This window comes from Muscardinus avellanarius (genome assembly GCF_963383645.1).
Source record: "Muscardinus avellanarius genome assembly, chromosome: 18".
NCBI classification, from domain to species: domain Eukaryota; kingdom Metazoa; phylum Chordata; class Mammalia; order Rodentia; family Gliridae; genus Muscardinus; species Muscardinus avellanarius.
Window position 1 is genome coordinate 13,538,868 of NC_137804.1, and position 18,092 is coordinate 13,556,959.

At 43.7% G+C, this 18,092-nt stretch overlaps 1 protein-coding gene across 8 annotated transcripts in view; it reads left to right on the top strand.

Annotated features, from left to right (window-relative positions):
- Nucleotides 1-18,092, top strand: part of NEK10 (NIMA related kinase 10) — a gene marked incomplete at both ends in the record, with an annotated part of 236,981 nt that overhangs the window by 58,154 nt on the left and 160,735 nt on the right. For 7 of the 8 annotated variants that reach the window (XM_080715023.1, XM_080715024.1, XM_080715026.1 and 4 more), the window contains 8 exons: nt 316-455; nt 1,843-1,904; nt 4,960-5,037; nt 8,742-8,806; nt 12,331-12,433; nt 12,532-12,660; nt 13,143-13,280; nt 17,867-17,912. In XM_080715023.1, coding sequence (XP_080571149.1) covers nt 316-455; nt 1,843-1,904; nt 4,960-5,037; nt 8,742-8,806; nt 12,331-12,433; nt 12,532-12,660; nt 13,143-13,280; nt 17,867-17,912 — 761 coding nt within the window. Of the gene's footprint in view, nt 1-315; nt 456-1,842; nt 1,905-4,938; nt 5,038-8,741; nt 8,807-12,330; nt 12,434-12,531; nt 12,661-13,142; nt 13,281-17,866; nt 17,913-18,092 lie in introns of all 8 variants that reach the window. The other variant, XM_080715029.1, reaches the window with a different exon arrangement.

Here is an 18,092-nt window from a genome sequence, read left to right on the forward strand (position 1 = left end):
AGTTATAATGCTTATACATAAAATTCCAATTATACATAGGGATCCAAATAATCCTAAAATAATTTTTTGAAGAAGGGAATGCTAGACGTGCTTCATGGGTCCCCTGATCGAGATCTGCTTGAGATGCTGTAGCATGAAGGCCTCATGCTATGCACAAAAATTAATTGTAAGTGGATTGGAAGATGGATGAATAAAGGTAACACAGGAAAAAACTCCATGGCCCATGGAGGGCAAGACATTTTCCACAGGTCACGGAAAGGGCTCGTGAGAAAGCAAAGCTGCCGAGGGATCGATGCACGTACATTTCTTTTTCAGAGACAGAAATTTTGTTTCCGACCGTTCCTCCATCGGCAGCCTGTCCAGTGCGAACGCTGCCGGCAGAATCCAGCAGCTGCACTTGTCGGAAGATTTAAGCCCCCGGGAAATCCAGGAAAATATGTTCTCTCTTCAAGCAGGTATGTATGTGCGATGATTGCGTTTAGCTAGGCGATCGTCTATCACTTATGTTGTGTCGCTATCCCCTGTTATAAAAGGGCTATGAAAGTGTTAATTAAGCACGGGTTATAAGTCCACAAACACATCCAGTCCATGTGGTTGCCAGAAAGCTTCTTGGTAGATTAACTTCTCGGAGATGAATGAGTCAACCAACTTTCCTCTCCCTTCTACTTTTTGAACTTCTCGAGAAGAAAATATAGACGTCAGAGATAAAGAGAGTATTTATTTATTTGTTTGTTTGTTTGTTTGTTTTTGCAGCTTTGTGGATGGAACCCGGGAGCATTTGACCTCCGAGCTATACCCCCTGCCCTAGTTTTTTTTTTATTCTTTATTTTGAAACAGGGTCTCACTGGGTTGCAGAGGGCCTCACTAAGTAGCTGAGTCTGTCCGCTAACCGCGATCCTCCGGCCTCAGCCTCCCGAATGCTGGGATTACAAGCGTGCGCCACCACGCCCGGAAAGAGAGTATTTATTACTGGCAAAGCTGGATGAAAAAGTGCAGTTGAAGCCGGGCGTGGTGGCGCACGCTTGTAATCCCGGCGCTTGGGAGGCAGAGACAGGAGGATCGCGCAGGTTCAAAGCCAGCCGCGCGCGCTGGCTTAGGAGACCCTGTTTCCAAATAAAAAAAATGTAAAAATAGGTCTGGGAGTGTAGCCCGGAAGTAGAAGGGCTTCCAGGAACCCCAGTACCACCAAAAAAAAAAAAAAAAAAAAAAAGTGCAGTTGGGTCTGTGGCCGAACTATACTTCCTACAGTTTTCTAGGTCTTGGGTCCTTCCCGGGGACCATGAACTCTGCACCCCGGTGCAAGGGAGCGCCTTCCTTTACCGCCGAGAGGAAGGTGCTGCCTGGGTTGGGGTTTTCCTCCAAAAGCAGGAGCAGGGATGTGGTACTGGGGATGGTCCTTGGGTGTTCTATCTCCAAGCTGCATCTCCAGCCCTATTTTTTATTCTTTATTTTGAAACACGGTCTCTCTGAGTTGCAAAGGGCCTCACTAAGTAGTAGCTGAGGCTGCCCACGAACTGTGGTCCTCCTGTCTCAGCCTCCCGAATGCTGGGATCACCGTGACCGGCTTGGGTGATATATTTAAAACATCCATCCACTTACCACGCTTGTTGATATATTTATTGAGCACCTTTTAAGGGTCGGGTACACGTTTTGAGCCCTGGGGATTACAACACACCGGGCAGGTGCAGCCCCTGCCTTCTTGTACACAGTAAGTGTTCAATAAAAGGCCGCCATGGGTGCACACGAGTTACAGGAGGGGAGAGTCAGAAGCCAGAGCTGCGCTGCGAGGAGGGGAAGCAAGTCCCAGGTAGACTCCAGTGACGGCATTTGCTTGTCTTGCAGCCTGCTGCGCCGCGCTCACCGAGCTGGTGCTCAACGATACCAACGCCCGCCAGGTGGCGCAGGTGAGCACGCTGTCCCGGGCTCCCTGGGCTCGGAGCCCCCAGAAGCCTTTACCCCAGAGCATAAGGTTTGGGACCTGTTACATGGTTTTAAATATTAGAACCAGCCTGTCCTTTCCTTCCTTCCTTCCTTCCTTCCTTCCTTCCTTCCTTCCTTCCATCCATCCATCCATCCATCCATCCATCGTCTCTCTCTCTCTCCCTCCCTCCCTTTCTCCTTCTCCTTCTCTTTCTCTTTTTGTGAGACTAGGGATTGAACCCAATTATGTTTTTTCTGAACTACCCTCCCACATGCGTCTCTAATTTTCTAAAAAATTTATTTGTGCGGTACTGGGGATGGATTCCAGGGGCATTCTACCTCCGAGCCACACCCCCCACCCCAGCCCTATTTTTTTATTCTTTATTTTGAAACAGGGTCTCTGTAAATTGTGAAGGGCCTCCTAAGTAGCTGAGTCTGGCCATGAACTTATGATCCTAGTGTCTCAGCCTCCCAAGTACTGGGATTACAAGCATGTGCCCCATTACCGGACTATTTTTTTTGTTGTTTGAAACAGGGTCTTGCTGGGTTGCTGCGAGTCACTACTTGCTGAGGCTGTCCTTGAACCTGCGATCCTCCTGTATAGGCTTCCCAAGTACTGGGATGATAGGTGTGTGCCACTATGTCTGTCTGTCTGTCTCTCTTTGTGGAGCTGGGTATTAAATCCAGAGGTGTTTTACCTCAGAACTACAACCCCAGCCCTATTTTGTTTTTGGAAACAGGGTCTTGCTAGGTTGCCAAGAATCTTCAGATTCTCTGAGAATTGTCCTTGAACCTGTGATCCTCCTGTCTCAGCCTCCTGAATACTGGGATTCTAGTTGTGCACCACCGTGCCCAGCTCCTTTCTTTTTTTTCTTTTTATTTTTTTTGTGTGGCGCTGGGGGTTGAACCCAAGTGTGTTTTACCTCTCAGCCCAGGTACTGGCATTATGGGATGCTCCACCACAATAACACTTCTTATTTAACTTATAGAATTCTATATTTTACTCCTGTCTCTCTACCTTTAACTCGCCTGTCTTGACAAGTGCTGACGGGTGGCTGGCTGATGATGGTGATTCTTTCTCATGCTCTGCATAGGCCTTTTCCCTTATTTTTAAATTTTTCTTAGTTACTTACAATTGGCTTCGTTCTGGGCATATGAGATACCACAAAGTATAGAGAATAATCATTTCATCTAAGAACACAATCTCAGGTTATTCAGTGAGAGGAGACTGAGACACACCAAACAAAATATTTATTGTCAATGAACTGATATCACAAGGTGCAATGCACTAATTATAAATACACTATATTTACAGACATGTACATGTGCATATATGCATACATAGAAGAAAATGAACAAATATCTGTAAATACACTCACCTTATGTGTACAACGCGGGTAGGTTTCTTTTGCAAAGGTGACCTCCCACTGATTGAATTTTACAGAGAAAACCCATTTTCTTTGGAGGGGGTCAGTCTCGACCTGTCCAACTTCAACTTCAAAGCACATAGATACATGTGAGTTAGTCAGGGCTCAGGCTGAAGTGCGTGAGGGACCTGGCCAGCGGGGCGTCTGGAGTTGGCCAAATTGTATCAGTCCCTGGATTCATTCCTGGCTGGTTGGGCTTCTAGGGAAAAAAAAAAAAAAAAAAAATGATCTGACCTCTCTAACTTTTGATGTTCTAGTGTAAGAAACAGGGAAATTATAAAGATTAGATGCAGTGAGACAGGTAAAGCTCTTTTGACTCATATATGCCCACACTTAGTAGAGACCACGAAATCATATATTTAATAGATAATAGATACATAGAGAAAAGTTAATTGTTTTCGTTTTTTCCTATATGTACATATTGTATTAGAAGAAGTCTAGGAAGATGATAACCGTTTTCACAGATATCTTTTGTTTTCTTTTTAAAAGTTTATTATTTTTCTTTCCTTGGAATTTTCTTTTTCACTTAAAAATCTTTCACAATAATTGACCTATATGTACTCTTTAACAGCCCAAATTATAAGGAGAGAAATTATAGTTATGTGTTTAAAATTCAAAGTGTAAAGATATTTGGATCCTTTTACTCTGTTCCTTTTTAATTCCCCACTCTTTTAATTCAATTTTTCTTTTGTATGTGGGTCTGAGGATGGAACCCAGGGGCATTTGACCTCCGAGCTACACCCCCTGCCCTATATTTTATTGTTTATTTTGAACCGTGATCCTCTGGTCTCAGCCTCCCAAATGCTGGGACTACAAGCGTGCACCACCACGCCCGGCTTCCCCACTCTTTTTTTTAAAAAAATATTAAAGACACTTGCAATTTATATACTCTTTTAATTATAATCGTGACTCTTTATAGACAGTTGAAAACTCCAGATTGTGTTAATAACATGTTTGGTGTTTAAAAGTACAGCATTAAGGCCGGGCATGGCGTCTCATGCTTGTAAACCCAGCACTTGTGAGGCTGAGACAGAAGGGTTGCACAGGTTCAAAGCCAGCTTCAGCTACTTAGTGAGACCCTGTTTCCAAACAAAATATAAAATAGGTCTGGGAGTGCAACCCAGGGGCAGAAAGTCCCTGGGTTCCATCCCCAGTGCCACACATAAAAAAATAAAAAAATAAAAATAAAAGTACAGCATTACATTGACATTTTTAGTATTGTTCTCTAATTTTTAAAGTTATGAAATAATACCAACAATTTTTCTGTGTGTGTGTGTGTGTGTGTGTGTGTGTGTGTGTGTGTGTGTGGTGATGGCGATTGAACCCAGGGACATTTTATCTTAGAGCTACCTTCCCAGCCCTATTTTATCTTTTATTTGCAAACAAGATCACACTAAGCTGCTGACAGCCTCACTAAGTTGCCGAGGCTGGCTTTGCACCTGTGATCCTCCTCCCTCAGCCTCCCAAGCGCTGAGATTCCGGGCGTGCGCCGCCACACTGGCCAGCATTTCTTCTTTAATACGAAGCTCTGAGGTTGTGCGGCGGCTTCTTCGTGTCTTACCTTTCTGCGTTGTCACGCGTCACTGGTAACTGGGCTTCTTTGTTCTTGCAGGAAAATGGTGTATATACAATAGCAAGATTAATTTTACCCAATAAGCAGAAGAATGCAGCAAAGACGAATCTACTACAGGTAACATTTCTATTCTCTAATACCAAGTTATTGAAGTCTGGAGAAACTTTGGTAGAATGATCTCTGAAGTTCACAATTCTCGAGGTTGTTGCTGGCCCCTGTGCGGATTTTGAGAGGAGACCACATGGTGGTTGAGGCTGGCATGGAAGCTCGTAATGCTAGAATAAAAGTCCAGGGTTTTCTCTGTGTGAGAAAAGTGTGTCTGCCTCCGAGTTACACCCCCAGCCCTATTTTTTTATTCTTTATTTTGAAACAGGGTCTCACTGAGTTGCAAAGGGCCTCACTAATTAGCTGAGGCTGGCCATGAACCACGGTCCCCGTCTCAGCCTCTCAAATGCGGGGATCAGCAGCTTGCGCCACCTCGCCTGGATAACAGGTTCTATTTTTAAAAAGATGTTCATTGCTTATGAGTCAGAATTTAACAGCAGAGGAAAATTAATTGTCAATTTTAAACATGATATTTAAAATTCCACTAACATTTCACTTCTGAAGAGGAAAACTTGATCGGTAGATTTAATTTTTCAGTACTGGATATGAAACCCAGGGGCATTATATCTCTGAGATACACCCCCAGCTCTATTTTTTATTCTTTATTTTCAAACAAGGTCTCACTAAGTTGCAGAGGGCCTCACAAAGTAGCGGAGGCTGGCTATAAACCTGCGATCCTCCTGTCTCAGCCTCCCAAGTACTGGGATTACAAGCCTGAGCCCCCACCACACCTGCCCGGCTTTGTGGCTCTTTTTTTTTTTGGTGGTACTGGGGTTCCTGGAAGCCCCTCTACCTCCGGGCTACACTCCCAGACCTATTTTTACATTTTTTAAAATTTTGAAACAGGGTCTCCTAAGCCAGCGCGCGCGGCTGGCTTCGAACCTGCGCGATCCTCCTGTCTCTGCCTCCCAAGCGCGGGGATTACAAGCGTGCGCCACCACGCCCAGCTTGGTGGCTCTTTTTATTTTTTGTGGTACTGAGGGCTGAACTCAGGGGCATTTTTTCCTTTAAGGTCTACCCTCAGTTCTATTTTATCATTTATTTTGAAACAGGATCTCACTAAGTTGCTGAGGCTGGCCGCAAACCTGCGATCTTCCTGTCTCAAACTCCCACCTAATGGGATTATAGGTGTGGGGTGCCACACCTGGCTTAAGTGCACCCCCCCACCCTGGTACTGGGGATGGAACCCAGGAGCATTCTACCTCTGAGCTACACCCCCGGCTCTATTTTTTCTTCTTTATTTTTGAAACAGGGTCTCACTGAGTTGCAGAGGGCCTCACTAAGTAGCTGAGGCTTTCTGCGAACTGCAAGCCTCCTATCTCAGCCTCCCAAATGCTGGGATTGCAATCGTGCATCACCACGCCCGGCTCTTAAGTGCATCTAGATGGAGGAGAAGGACTCCCCATGGATAAGGAAACCTTGGAGGCGGAGCGCCAATGGCATGTTCTGTTGGGTGGTAGGGCGGTCCTGCAGAGGGAACAGTGCTAGCAAAGCTTTTGAAGCCTGAGAACTGAGAGGGTGTTTGGGGCAGGACAGCGCCCCACCCACAGAGCCCACCAGGATAATACCAAGCTGGGAAGGAAAGAAGGTTGTGCGTATGTTTAGACTTTTCTGAGGAGTGGGCATCGGGGGCCAGTGTCCCTTCATGTCTCCAGAATGACAAAGTCACCCTTACAGTAAGCCTTCGCAGTACTTGAACATCACATTTCCCACTAGTCATTTCGAAAAGCAAGTAAAGCCAGGTGTGGTGGCGCGCACTTGTAATCCCAGTACTTGGGAGGCCGAGACAGGAACATTGGGGGTTCAAGGACAGCCTCAGCAAGTAGTGAGACTTTCATCAACCTAGTGTGACCCTGTTTCAAAACCAAAAATTAAAACAGGGGTGGGGGTGGGGGTGGGGAATAGCTCAGAGCTCAAATGCCTTGGGATTTAATCCCCAGTACCACACACACAAAAAAAGAAAAGTAAAAACAACATTAAAAGTAAAAACATTTAATGATAAATGTTTGAAGAGATATGTTTAACTGATTTTAAACATTAGCAATATGCAGGGCGTGGTGGTGCACTCTTGTAATCCCCGCACTTGGGAGGCAGAGACAGGAGGATCGCGCAGGTTCGAAGCTAGCCGCGCTGGCTTAAGAGACCCTGTTTCAAAATATAAAATAAGCCTGGGAGTGTAGCCCGGAGGTATAAGGGCTTCCAGGAACCCCAGTACAACCAAAATAAATAAATAAATAAATAAATAAATAAATAAATAAATAAATAAAAACATTAGCAATATATATATGCATATATATGTGTGTGTAGGTATATATTGCTCTCTGTATGTGTGTATATATTTTGCTAAATATATATGCATATATATGTTGCTATACATATGTGTGTTGCTATAGATACTGCAATATATACATGCATGTGTGTATATATAACAAATATATGTGTGTGTATAGATATATCATATCGTACCTTATAAATATGTAATTTCTATGTAGCAGTTAAAAGTATTCTAAAAAAGAGCTCTCATCCGTCTCATGCAGAATGCTGGCCAAGCCCAGCAGAGTGATTCTAAAGGCATCCGTGTCCTGGTAGTGGGGGTTTTGGGAGACCTACCAGTGGGAACACACAGGCCTGAGACTTGACGTCTTTAGTGCACTGTAGCTGCGTGACATCATCCTGGAAAACACACAGGGTCAGAGCTGCATGGATTCTGCAGGTGCATTTTGTTAAAGCCAGGAGAGTCTTGAGGAATCCCGACTGGAATGGGGCTCAGTGAGCAAGTGGAGGTTCTCTGCTCTCCCGCTGGCCCTGTGACTCCCCGGGCGCTCTCACAGCGTTTGGTCATCTGCCTGGCCACTCTGGAAACATTTCTTTGTGCCCATTTACATCTAGATCTTTCATTTTTCTACATTCAGGCCACTAATTTTATGCCAAGACCCTCAAGACCCTGGGTCATATTCAGGAGACCCCATCACTCCATTGGTGGTTTCTATGCAAGCACAGACTGGACTGGCTTCCTCTCTCTCTCTCTCTCTCTCTCTCTCTCTCTCGCTCTCTCGCTCTCTCGCTCTCTCTCTCTTTCTCTCTCTCTCCCTCCCTCCCTCCCTCCCTCCCTCCCTTCCTCCTTCCCTCTCCTGCAAAATGCCAGATGTTTATTTTTCTTAGCGAAAGCCTTGCAGGCCTCTTTCTGAGGGTTCTGGGGAGTCACTGTTGACCGCCCTATTTGGGGAACGCTTAGGACTCTTTACTCAGGGGACCAATTTGTCAAGCGAAGTCCTCCGAGCCTCTGGCTATTTTTACATGTCATCATGTCTCGTGTTTATTTTCTCGCAGAAACCATATAAATACCAAGGGCTTCAGAGCAGGCTAGAAGCAAAATAAACCTGGCGCTCCTGGAGGTCTCTGGATGTCTGGTTTTCTCGGCATGGGGACTTTATTTCTTGTCTCTGGGTTCGTTCGTTTGTACTTTCTAGAAAGGAGTGAGTGTCGAGTGCTGAGCGAACAAGACCAGCATCCCTGGCGTTTGACAACCTCTGCACTCTTTAAATCCGAGAACAACCCCAGGGTGGCTGGCTGGGTTTACAGTTACCAGCCTGGCTCTAACTCAGGCTGTCGACACCAAAGCCCCCGTCAACGTCTGCTTCGTGGAGGTTCTGTCCCCAGAATGTTTTAATTTATCAAGCCACCCTTGAAGAATCACATTCTCTTTTCTTTCCTAGTGTTACGCCTTTCGGGCCTTGAGGTTTCTCTTCAGTATGGAAAGAAACAGACCACTCTTTAAAAGGTATGGACGGATTCGGAGAAATGTGAGCACGCATCAGATTTAAGAGCCTAGCAGATGGAACTGGTTTCACACCTGCAACAGCTAGGGAAGAATGAGTATGTGTGTGTGTGTGTGTGTGTGTGTGTGTGTGTGTGTGTGTGTGTGTAGGCCATACCTCTTCAGATTTCTTGGACTCTACAGATACCATAGCAGTATATTATTATTATTATTATTATTATTATTATCATTATCATTATTATTATTAGTGGTGGTACTGGGGTTCCTGGAAACCCTTCTACCTCCAGGTTACATTCCAAGACGCTTATTTTTTATATTTTTATTTGGAAACAGGTCTCTTAAGCCAGTAAGGCTGACTTCGAACCTGCGCGATCCTCCTGTCTCCGCCTCCCAAGTGCCGGGATTACAAGCGTGCGCCACCACGCCTGGCACCATAGCAATATTTTAACGCTGAAAATTATAATAAAATTCTGGTGAAAGAGCATGCGTCACTGTATCAGTACAATATCTCTTAATTACATGGTCCATCATGGTTTTAAGCTTTTTTTTTTCAAATTAAAGATATATATATACACCTTAAATAGATGGTATAAAATATATACTTGTGAGCCGGGCGTGGTGGTGCATGCTTGTAATCCTAGTACTTGGGAGGCTGAGACTGGAGGATTGCAGGTTCATGGCCAGCCTCAGCTACATAGTGAGGCCCTGTTTCAAAATAAAGAATAAAAAATAGGGGCTATAGCTCGGAGGTAGAATGCCACACACACACACACACACACACACACACACACACACACACACTTGTGTGCCAGGCATGTTCATGCACACCTATAATCCCAGTACATGGGAGGCTGAGACAGGGAAACTCAGCAGTGTGGTGAGACTCTCAACATCCTAGTGAGAGCCTGTTTCAAAACCAAAAAATACAGTACTTGGGAGGCTGAGATAGGAGGACTGCACAGGTTCGAAGCCAGCCTCAGCTACTTAGTGAGACCCTGTTTCTAAATAAAATATAAAATAGGTCTAGGATTGTAGCCCGGAGGTAAAGGCCCCTGGGTTTTATCACCAGTACCACAATAAATAAATACATAAATAATAAATAAAATAAAATAAAAAGGGCTGGGGGTGTAGCTCAGAGTTAGAATGCCCCTGGTTTCAATTCCAATGTCGGTCTGGTAATTGCCCCTTCTTCCATAGAAAGATCAAGTATTTGTCTGCAGTCCTCAGTAGGATGGGAGCTTGTCCAAGAGGGAGAAGGGTGTATGTTGGGAGGCCAGGGAGCTGTGCTAATGAGAGTGACCAAGACGTCACCGTCTTGGGAAGCAGACACTGGCTACATGTGTGGTCCCCAGCCGTGTAGTCGGGCAGCTAAAAGAATGGTGAAAATCACGGGCTCATGTTCTCATCTGAATTTTATTGATAAGGAAAGTTTTGAGTTAATAGACTATCTTTTGTTCAGAGAGCATGGAGCATTTTACATTGTTACTTTATTTCCCCATGAGATTTGAATTTAGGGGAAAAATAAAATTGATTTATTCATTATAGTCTTTTATTTCAAGGTCCTAAACCATCCTTTTAACTTTCAGATATTTTAGGAAGACCTTAAAACTAGTACCTTGGAGATGTTGCATAATTCTCTTGTTTTCATTTGCCTGCATTTTTTATTTTTTATTTTTGGTGGTACTGGGGTTCCTGGAAACCCTTCTACCTCTGGGCTACACTCCCAGACATATATACATACATATATATATATATATATAATTATATATATTATATTATATATATTTATATTATATTTATTTTACCAGAATATATATTACATTTTATATATACATATATATATATATATTATATATATATATTTTATTATTTGGAAACAGGGTCTCTTAAGTCAACCTGCAATCCTCCTGTCTCAGTCTCCCGAGTACTGGGATTACAAGCGTGCGCCACCACGCCTGGCCCTTTGTAATATTTTTAATATTTATACCTCCAAGTAAATCACAAATAAAGTCTTTGCATGATATACATCATATCCATTTTTTATTGTGGTAAAAGCTAATAAATGTGACATCTACCCCTCCTCTAACAGAATTCTAAGTGTTGTCAACTGTATTTATATGGTGTTGTTAACTATAAGCACAGTGCCATACTGCAGGGTTCTAGAAATTTCCTCTTAAATGTTTTATTTTCTAAAAATGCAGCTAGCTGGGTGTGGTGGTACATGCTTGCAATCCTAGCATTTGGGAGGCTGAGACAGGGGGATTGTGGTTTGCAGTCAGCCTCAGCTACTTAGTGAGGCCCTTTGCAACTCTGTGAGACCCTGTTTCAAAATAAAGAAGAAAAACTGGGCATGGTGGTGCACACTTTTAATTCCAGCATTTGGGAGGCTGAGACAGGTTCGAAGCTGGCCTCAGCTACTTAGTGAGGTTCTCAGCAAATTAATGAGACCCTGTTTCCAAATAAAAGTATAAAAATAGGTTTGGGAGTATAGCCCGGAGGTAGAAAAGCCCCTGGGTTCTATCCTCAGTAACACACACACACACACACACACACACACACACACTCACACACTCACACACACAGAATAAAAAAATAGGGTTGGGGTGTAGCTCAGAGGTAGAAGAATGTCTCCCTGAGTTCCATCCCCAGTACCGCAAAATAAATAAATAAAAATTAATCAATTAAAAATGCAACTATAGCCGGGCGTGGTGGCGCACGCTTGTAATCCCCGCGCTTGGGAGGCAGAGACAGGAGGATCTCGCAGGTTTGAAGCCAGGCGCGTGTGCTGGCTTAAGAGACCCTGTTTCCAAATAAAAATACAAAATAGGTGTCTGGGAGTGTAGCCCGGAGGTAGAAGGGCTTCCAGGAACCCCAGTACCACAAAAACAAAACAAAACAAAACAAAACAAAAAAATAAAAATGCAACTATAGTGTAATTTTGCAAGGTAAGTTGGAGAGTATGATCATTCCCCCTATAACCTAGTAAAGTTGTTTTGTTTTTGGTTTTGGTGGTACTGGGGGTGGAACCCAGGGGCTTTCTACCTCCAGGCTATACTCCCAGACCTATTTTATATTTTTATTTGGAAACAGGGTCTCACTAAGTTGCTGAGAGCCTCACTAAGTAGCTGAGGCTGGCTTCGAACCCGTGCGATCCTCCTGTCTCAGCCTCCCAAGCGTGGGGATTACAAGCGTGCGCCACCACGCCCAGCTCTAAAGTTTGTTTTTTATTTATTTATTTTTGGTGCTACTGGGGTTCCTGGAAACCCTTCTACCTCCGGGCTACCCTCCCAGACCTATATTATATTTTATTTGGAAACAGGGTCTCTTAAGCCAGCGCGGCTGGCTTCGAACCTGTGCCATCCTCCTGTCTCCGCCTCCCAAACGCGGGGATGACAAGCGTGCGCCACCACGCCCAGATAAAGTTGTTTGTTTCTTATGGTTAATCTGTGAGTGATCTACAAAGGAAAGAAGTGGCCGACAGCTTCTATGTTACATGTTAACCGTATGTGCGTATTTTTTCTTCCTAGACTTTTCCCCACCGACTTGTTTGAGATCTTCATCGACATAGGGCATTACGTTCGTGATATCAGTGCTTACGAAGAATTGGTATCCAAGTTGAATTTATTAGTAGTAAGTACTGAATTTTAAGTCTTTTGGCAGCCCCTGTGTGGTCAGGATAGAATTATCACAGCCATTCATTCCTTTTTTTTTTTTTTATTTTTGGTTAGGAGGATGAACTGAAGCAAATTGCTGAAAATATTGAAAGCATTAATCAGAACAAAGCACCTTCGAAATACATAGGCAACTATGCAATTTTGGATCATCTTGGAAGTGGAGCCTTTGGCTGTGTTTATAAGGTGATTTTGCCCTCGGGGAACAACATTTCTAACGTCCCAAACAAACCAGTCATTATACTTGCTACACGCACGGGCAATTTGGTTGGAGCCATTGTCCTTGAAAGACAGTGAGATATAAAAATTGAAATGAGTATTTTTGTCTAATGGGCAGAGATAGCAGAGCCGATAGTGTCTTCTCTATCAGCCTCAATAATTGGCCACTGACTTTTTGAAAGACATCATTAACCTCTCTCTTGCATGCACGCATGCGCACACACACACGTGTCAAAATAGCTGGTCTCAATACGTGACACATTCTCTAAATTCACACCAGTGTCACTGTATTTACACACTAAAATCCTAGTGAATATTGCGGAATATCCCAGAATATACCACTTTTTGGAGCTGAGCTTAGTGTAAATAGAGACTAGATGTTTATATGACTAGGTTAATTTACCTCTGTCTTACCTTTTCAATTTTTTTTTTTTACTTCCTTATTTTAGGTTCGAAAGCGCAGTGGACAAAATCTTTTAGCAATGAAAGAGGTCAATTTACACAACCCAGCGTTCGGAAAGGATAAAAAAGATCGAGACAGCAGTGTAAAGAATATTGTTTCTGAATTGACCATAATTAAAGAGCAGGTAAATATTTTTCTTTTCTTTTCTTTTTTCTTTTTTCTTTTTCTTTTTTTTTTTTTTTTGCAGTACTGGGGATAGAACCCAGGTGCATTCTACTTCCAAGCTACATCTCAGCCCTATTTTTATTCTTTATTTTGAAACCGGGTCTCGCTGAGTTGCAGAGGGCCTCACTAAGTGGCTGAGGCTGTCCGCGAACCCTGATCCTCCCGTCTCAGCCTCCCGAATGCTGGGATTACAAGCGTGCGCCACCACGTTCGGCTTAAATGTTTTTCTTGTTTCTGAAATGTTTAACATAAGTGAACACTGTTGAAGCCAAGCCACTATGCTGGTCTGATCTCTGCTGTTCATGAACTGGTTCTGCAGAAGGAGATAATGGACAGAGAGCTAGTGACAGTCTCACCAGCTTCCCCACTCAGCCTTGATGTTGAGCTATGGGAATAATTTGTGGGGTTTATATTAGGATGCAAAACATTTAGGCTTCCTTCCCAGAGCACATCATGGTAAGAGGAATCCTCTCTTCTTAGTGTAATCAAAGATGTTTCTGCTCATCATGTTGTACAGTATTTGGTGACCTAGTTACATGCATGGGAGATGACTTTGGTCAAGTCAAACCAAGCTCTTAACATCCCTCACCTATGCCTTATTAAATGTAAAATGTGGATTTTCAAGATGGATTATTATATGTTGACATGAGCAGAATATTCTGACAAAACATAATAGCTCCATTAATTATTGTTAGGAAAGTTTTGAGGACAGACTAGACATTACAGAAGAGAAATGGGAGTTCTTCCCAGCTTTCCTTTTCTGTAGTTCATTGCACACACTGCTCCCTTGTATGTCCTGTGGAGCGCTGAGAATGTCACGGCTCTTTGCTCCTCTGGTCACATTTGCATAGTGTCTGCCCCGGAACACAGAGTACCATACATACGATCTCTATTCACTGAACTCTATATAGTTCTATATCAAGTTTTAAATGATAATAAATTATATGAAGAGCTTATTTTATAGTTGACTTTTATACGCTAACAGATTAGATTTCAGAAAGTTATTGTAGACTCAGGTTTAACATCACCCAGCGGTCTTGGCCAATATTCTCACTGCTATAATTCAGAAAAACTGACTACGCAACTTAGCAGGGGGAAGATTTATTTGCTCACAAACTTTGGGGGATCCTGGGGTTCAGTCCATGTAAGGCTGCAGAGTTGGATCTCAGGGCAGGAAGGCAGGGAGCAGAGAGAGAGGTGAGAACAAAGGCTCTGCTCTCATATCCTGGAGGCTGAAAGCAAGAGAGCAATCAAGCAAGGAGATTGAGAGACACAGACACAATCCCTACAGCCACACCCCCAGGGACCCACCTTCTCCAGCCACACTCCACCTGCCTAGGTTACCACCCAGTAAATCCATGACAATGGATTTATCTACTAATGACGTGTGTGTGTGTGTGTGTGTGTGTGTGTGTGTGTGTGTGTGTGATACTAGGGATGGAACCCAGGGGCATTCTACCTCCAAACTACAACCTCAGCCCTACTTTTTATTCTTTATTTTTTTGAAACAGGGCCTCACTAAGTTGCAGAAGGCTTCACTAAGTAGCTGAGGCTGGTCACGAACCTGCAATCCTCCTGTCTCTGCCTTCTAAGTACTTAGGATTACAAGCATGCGCCACCAAGCCTAGCTTCATTAAGGAGATAACACCCCCATGACTTAAGTACGTCAACCCTGATCTTTTTCAGGGGACATTCTAATCTGCCCATAACACCAGCCTTCCACAATATGTGGCTTTATAATATATAACACTAGGCTAGCCCATGGCTTTTGACGTCAGCAGATGCAGTGTCTTCATTTGGACCCAAATCTAGATAGAGCCCTTGCCAGGGAGCGAGGCCTAGAATATGGTTCCGATTGTCTATTTGGGTCCCAGATTGTTTGAAAGCAGCTGGCCACTTGCAAACTGATAAACTAGATTATTTGTTTTCACACATTTCCTGAGAAAAGGAGGTATCTGGGAGGGGCCATACAAGAGGCACCTGGGCAGACTTTGACATCACTCAAAACCGCTCAGTTGCTTTCTCATTGGAGGCTTAATCTTCCAATGAGAGGAGGAATTGGTAACAGTATCCACCAGTAATGGGAGGAGGTAATGGCAGATAGCCCCAGAAGTGGGACTAGAATGGTAGAATATACTTGTTAAGATGAAAACCGACCTGCAGTCACACAGAAGCTCCAAAATACAGGGCACCAAAGAGGAGACCCCACCACACAGTGGGTCATTCCTCTTCTGTGTGACGGTCCCCAAGTGAGTGGACCAGGGTGATGGTGGAGTTCTCTGCTCCACACGGTTACTGGGGACCTCTGCTGCCTCTGTGGTATTGTCTTCACCTGTGTGGTTGAAACTGCCACATGCATGGGTCTGCATCTGAGGTGGGAGGAGGAAGAATGCATAGGGCCTGGGTGCAGGCTGCATGGCGGGTTTCCTTTTAACCTCAGGAGTGAGTGTTGAGCTGTGAGCCCCCAGCGGGCTGCAGGCTGTGGGCTGCAGGCTGCGGGCTGCGGGCTGCAGGCTGCGGGCTGCGGGAGAGCTCCAGGGGCACCATCTCCTAGGTAGGCCAGAGCCGGCTGCAGCTCTCCTGTAGGGGAGGAAGGGGAGCAGGTTTATGGTTCCTGTGGCAGCCAGCCGGCAGTCTCCCCCTCCAGGACAAAAAGAGGCGTGAACCATTTATGGGGATAATGAGACTCTTCTGAGGTGAGGTGAATTTCAATGTACCTAGAAAGTCAAATTATAAATAAACAGCTGCAAACATTTTAGTATTCTTATAGAAAATGGTCTTTTTTCATTTTTTACAAAAGTAGCATTTTCATGCACAACTTTAAGGAAACTGTGTCAAAGAGAAATGGCACCAGGCATTTTTTAGAAAATGGGAGCTGGGCATGGTGGCCTAGTACTGTAATCCCAATACTTGGGAGGCTGAGACAGGAGGATCAGAGATTCACTGCCAGCCTCAGCTACTTAGTGAGGCCCTCTGCAACTTACTGAGACCCTGTTTCAAAAGAAAGAATAAAAAAAGAAAATCGGGCTGAGGGTATATCTTGAAGGTAGAATGCCCCTGGGTTCGATCCTCAGCACCACACACACACACACACACACACACACACACACACACACAAGAAAATAGAAACCCCTGGGTTCCATCCCCAGCAACACACACACACACACACACACACACACACACACACACACACACACACACAGGCAAGGAAGCTGAGTATGGTGGTGCACACCTGTAATCCCAATACTTGGGAGACTGCAACAGAAGGATCGATCACAGGTTCCAGGCCAGCCTCATCAGCATAAGATTTGGGCTGGGAACCACACACACATTTACAAAAAGGCAAAGAAGACATTATTCAGTATTATTGCAATAGCAGACAAACAATTGTAGTAGAGGGTACGAAGGGATTTGCAGCCAGGGGGCAGGTGAGGGGGTCCGTGGATAGAAAACTACTAATGGGGACTTGGTTAGGTATCAAGGGTGGGCGATTCTCAATGAAGTGGCTTCACAAAGGATTCTTGATAAAAAAAAAAAAGGAGGACGGCAAATGTGAGGCTTAATCAGGAAGAGGAAGCTGATCAAAGTTTGGTTACAGGTGGAGATCTTGTTAACTATATGATTTGATTTCAGCTAACTCAGATTATTTCAGTTGTATACTAATCATTTTGGAGAGCATTGACAGGAACAGTATAAGTAGACACAGGTAGTGTATATAGATATTTAGGTAATAGAGCAATGAATGTATGTATCTGACATGAATTTTTTCTTTTCACTTTTCTCTTTTATGCAATCTATGTGTGGTGTTGGAATACTGAGTGCTAAATGAAGTTTTTTTCTAGTTCTACAATTCTCTGTTTTAATTAAGATAGACAATAATGCACGATTTTTAATTTTGTTTGATGAAGCTGTATAGCAAACTATTATTTACAGATTATCTCTATAGCACAGTTTCTTTTTCTTTCTTTCTTTCTTTTTTTTTTTAAGTACTGATGGTTGAACCCAGGTATATTCTATCTCTGAGCTACAACATGAGCCCTATTTCTTTTAAATTTTCTTTTTATGCGAGTCTGGGGATGGAACCCCGGGGCATTTGACCTTCAAGCTACACCCCCTGCCCTATTTTTTTATTCTTTATTTTGAAACCGGGTCTCACTGAGTTGCAGAGGGCCTCACTAAGTAGCTGAGGCTGGCCGAGAACCGCGATCCTCAGGTCTCAGCCTCCCAAATGCTGGGATCACAAGCGTGCGCCACCACGCCCGGCTTTTTAAAAAAATTTTTTTGAAACAGGATCTCACTAAGTTGCCGAGGGTCTTGCTGTGTTGCTGAAATTGTCCTCCACCTGCGATCCTCCTGTCTCAACTTCCCAAGTACTGGGATTACTGGAGTGCACCACCCTGCCCTGTTGTGCAAAGAGGTTTAAAAATCCTGTAACTCTTTGATGGTATCTTGACATGCTTAGTTTATGAAGCCCAACTAAATTGCTGAAGAAAGACTCTGTGTTTGAAGTAGTCTAATGAGTGCTTGCCGTTTATTTCCTTACAGTTGTATCATCCCAATATTGTACGCTATTACAAAACATTTCTGGAAAGTAAGTATGTGTTTTTGTGATACTTCTAATTAAGGAAATGTATGTTTTTATTTACATATTTTTATTACTTACATATTTTTTATATTAATATGTCACCAAATACACTCAGCGGGCTATTTTCTTTACTTTTCTTTTTTTTTTTTTGCGGTACTGGGGATGGAATCCAGGTACATTCAACCT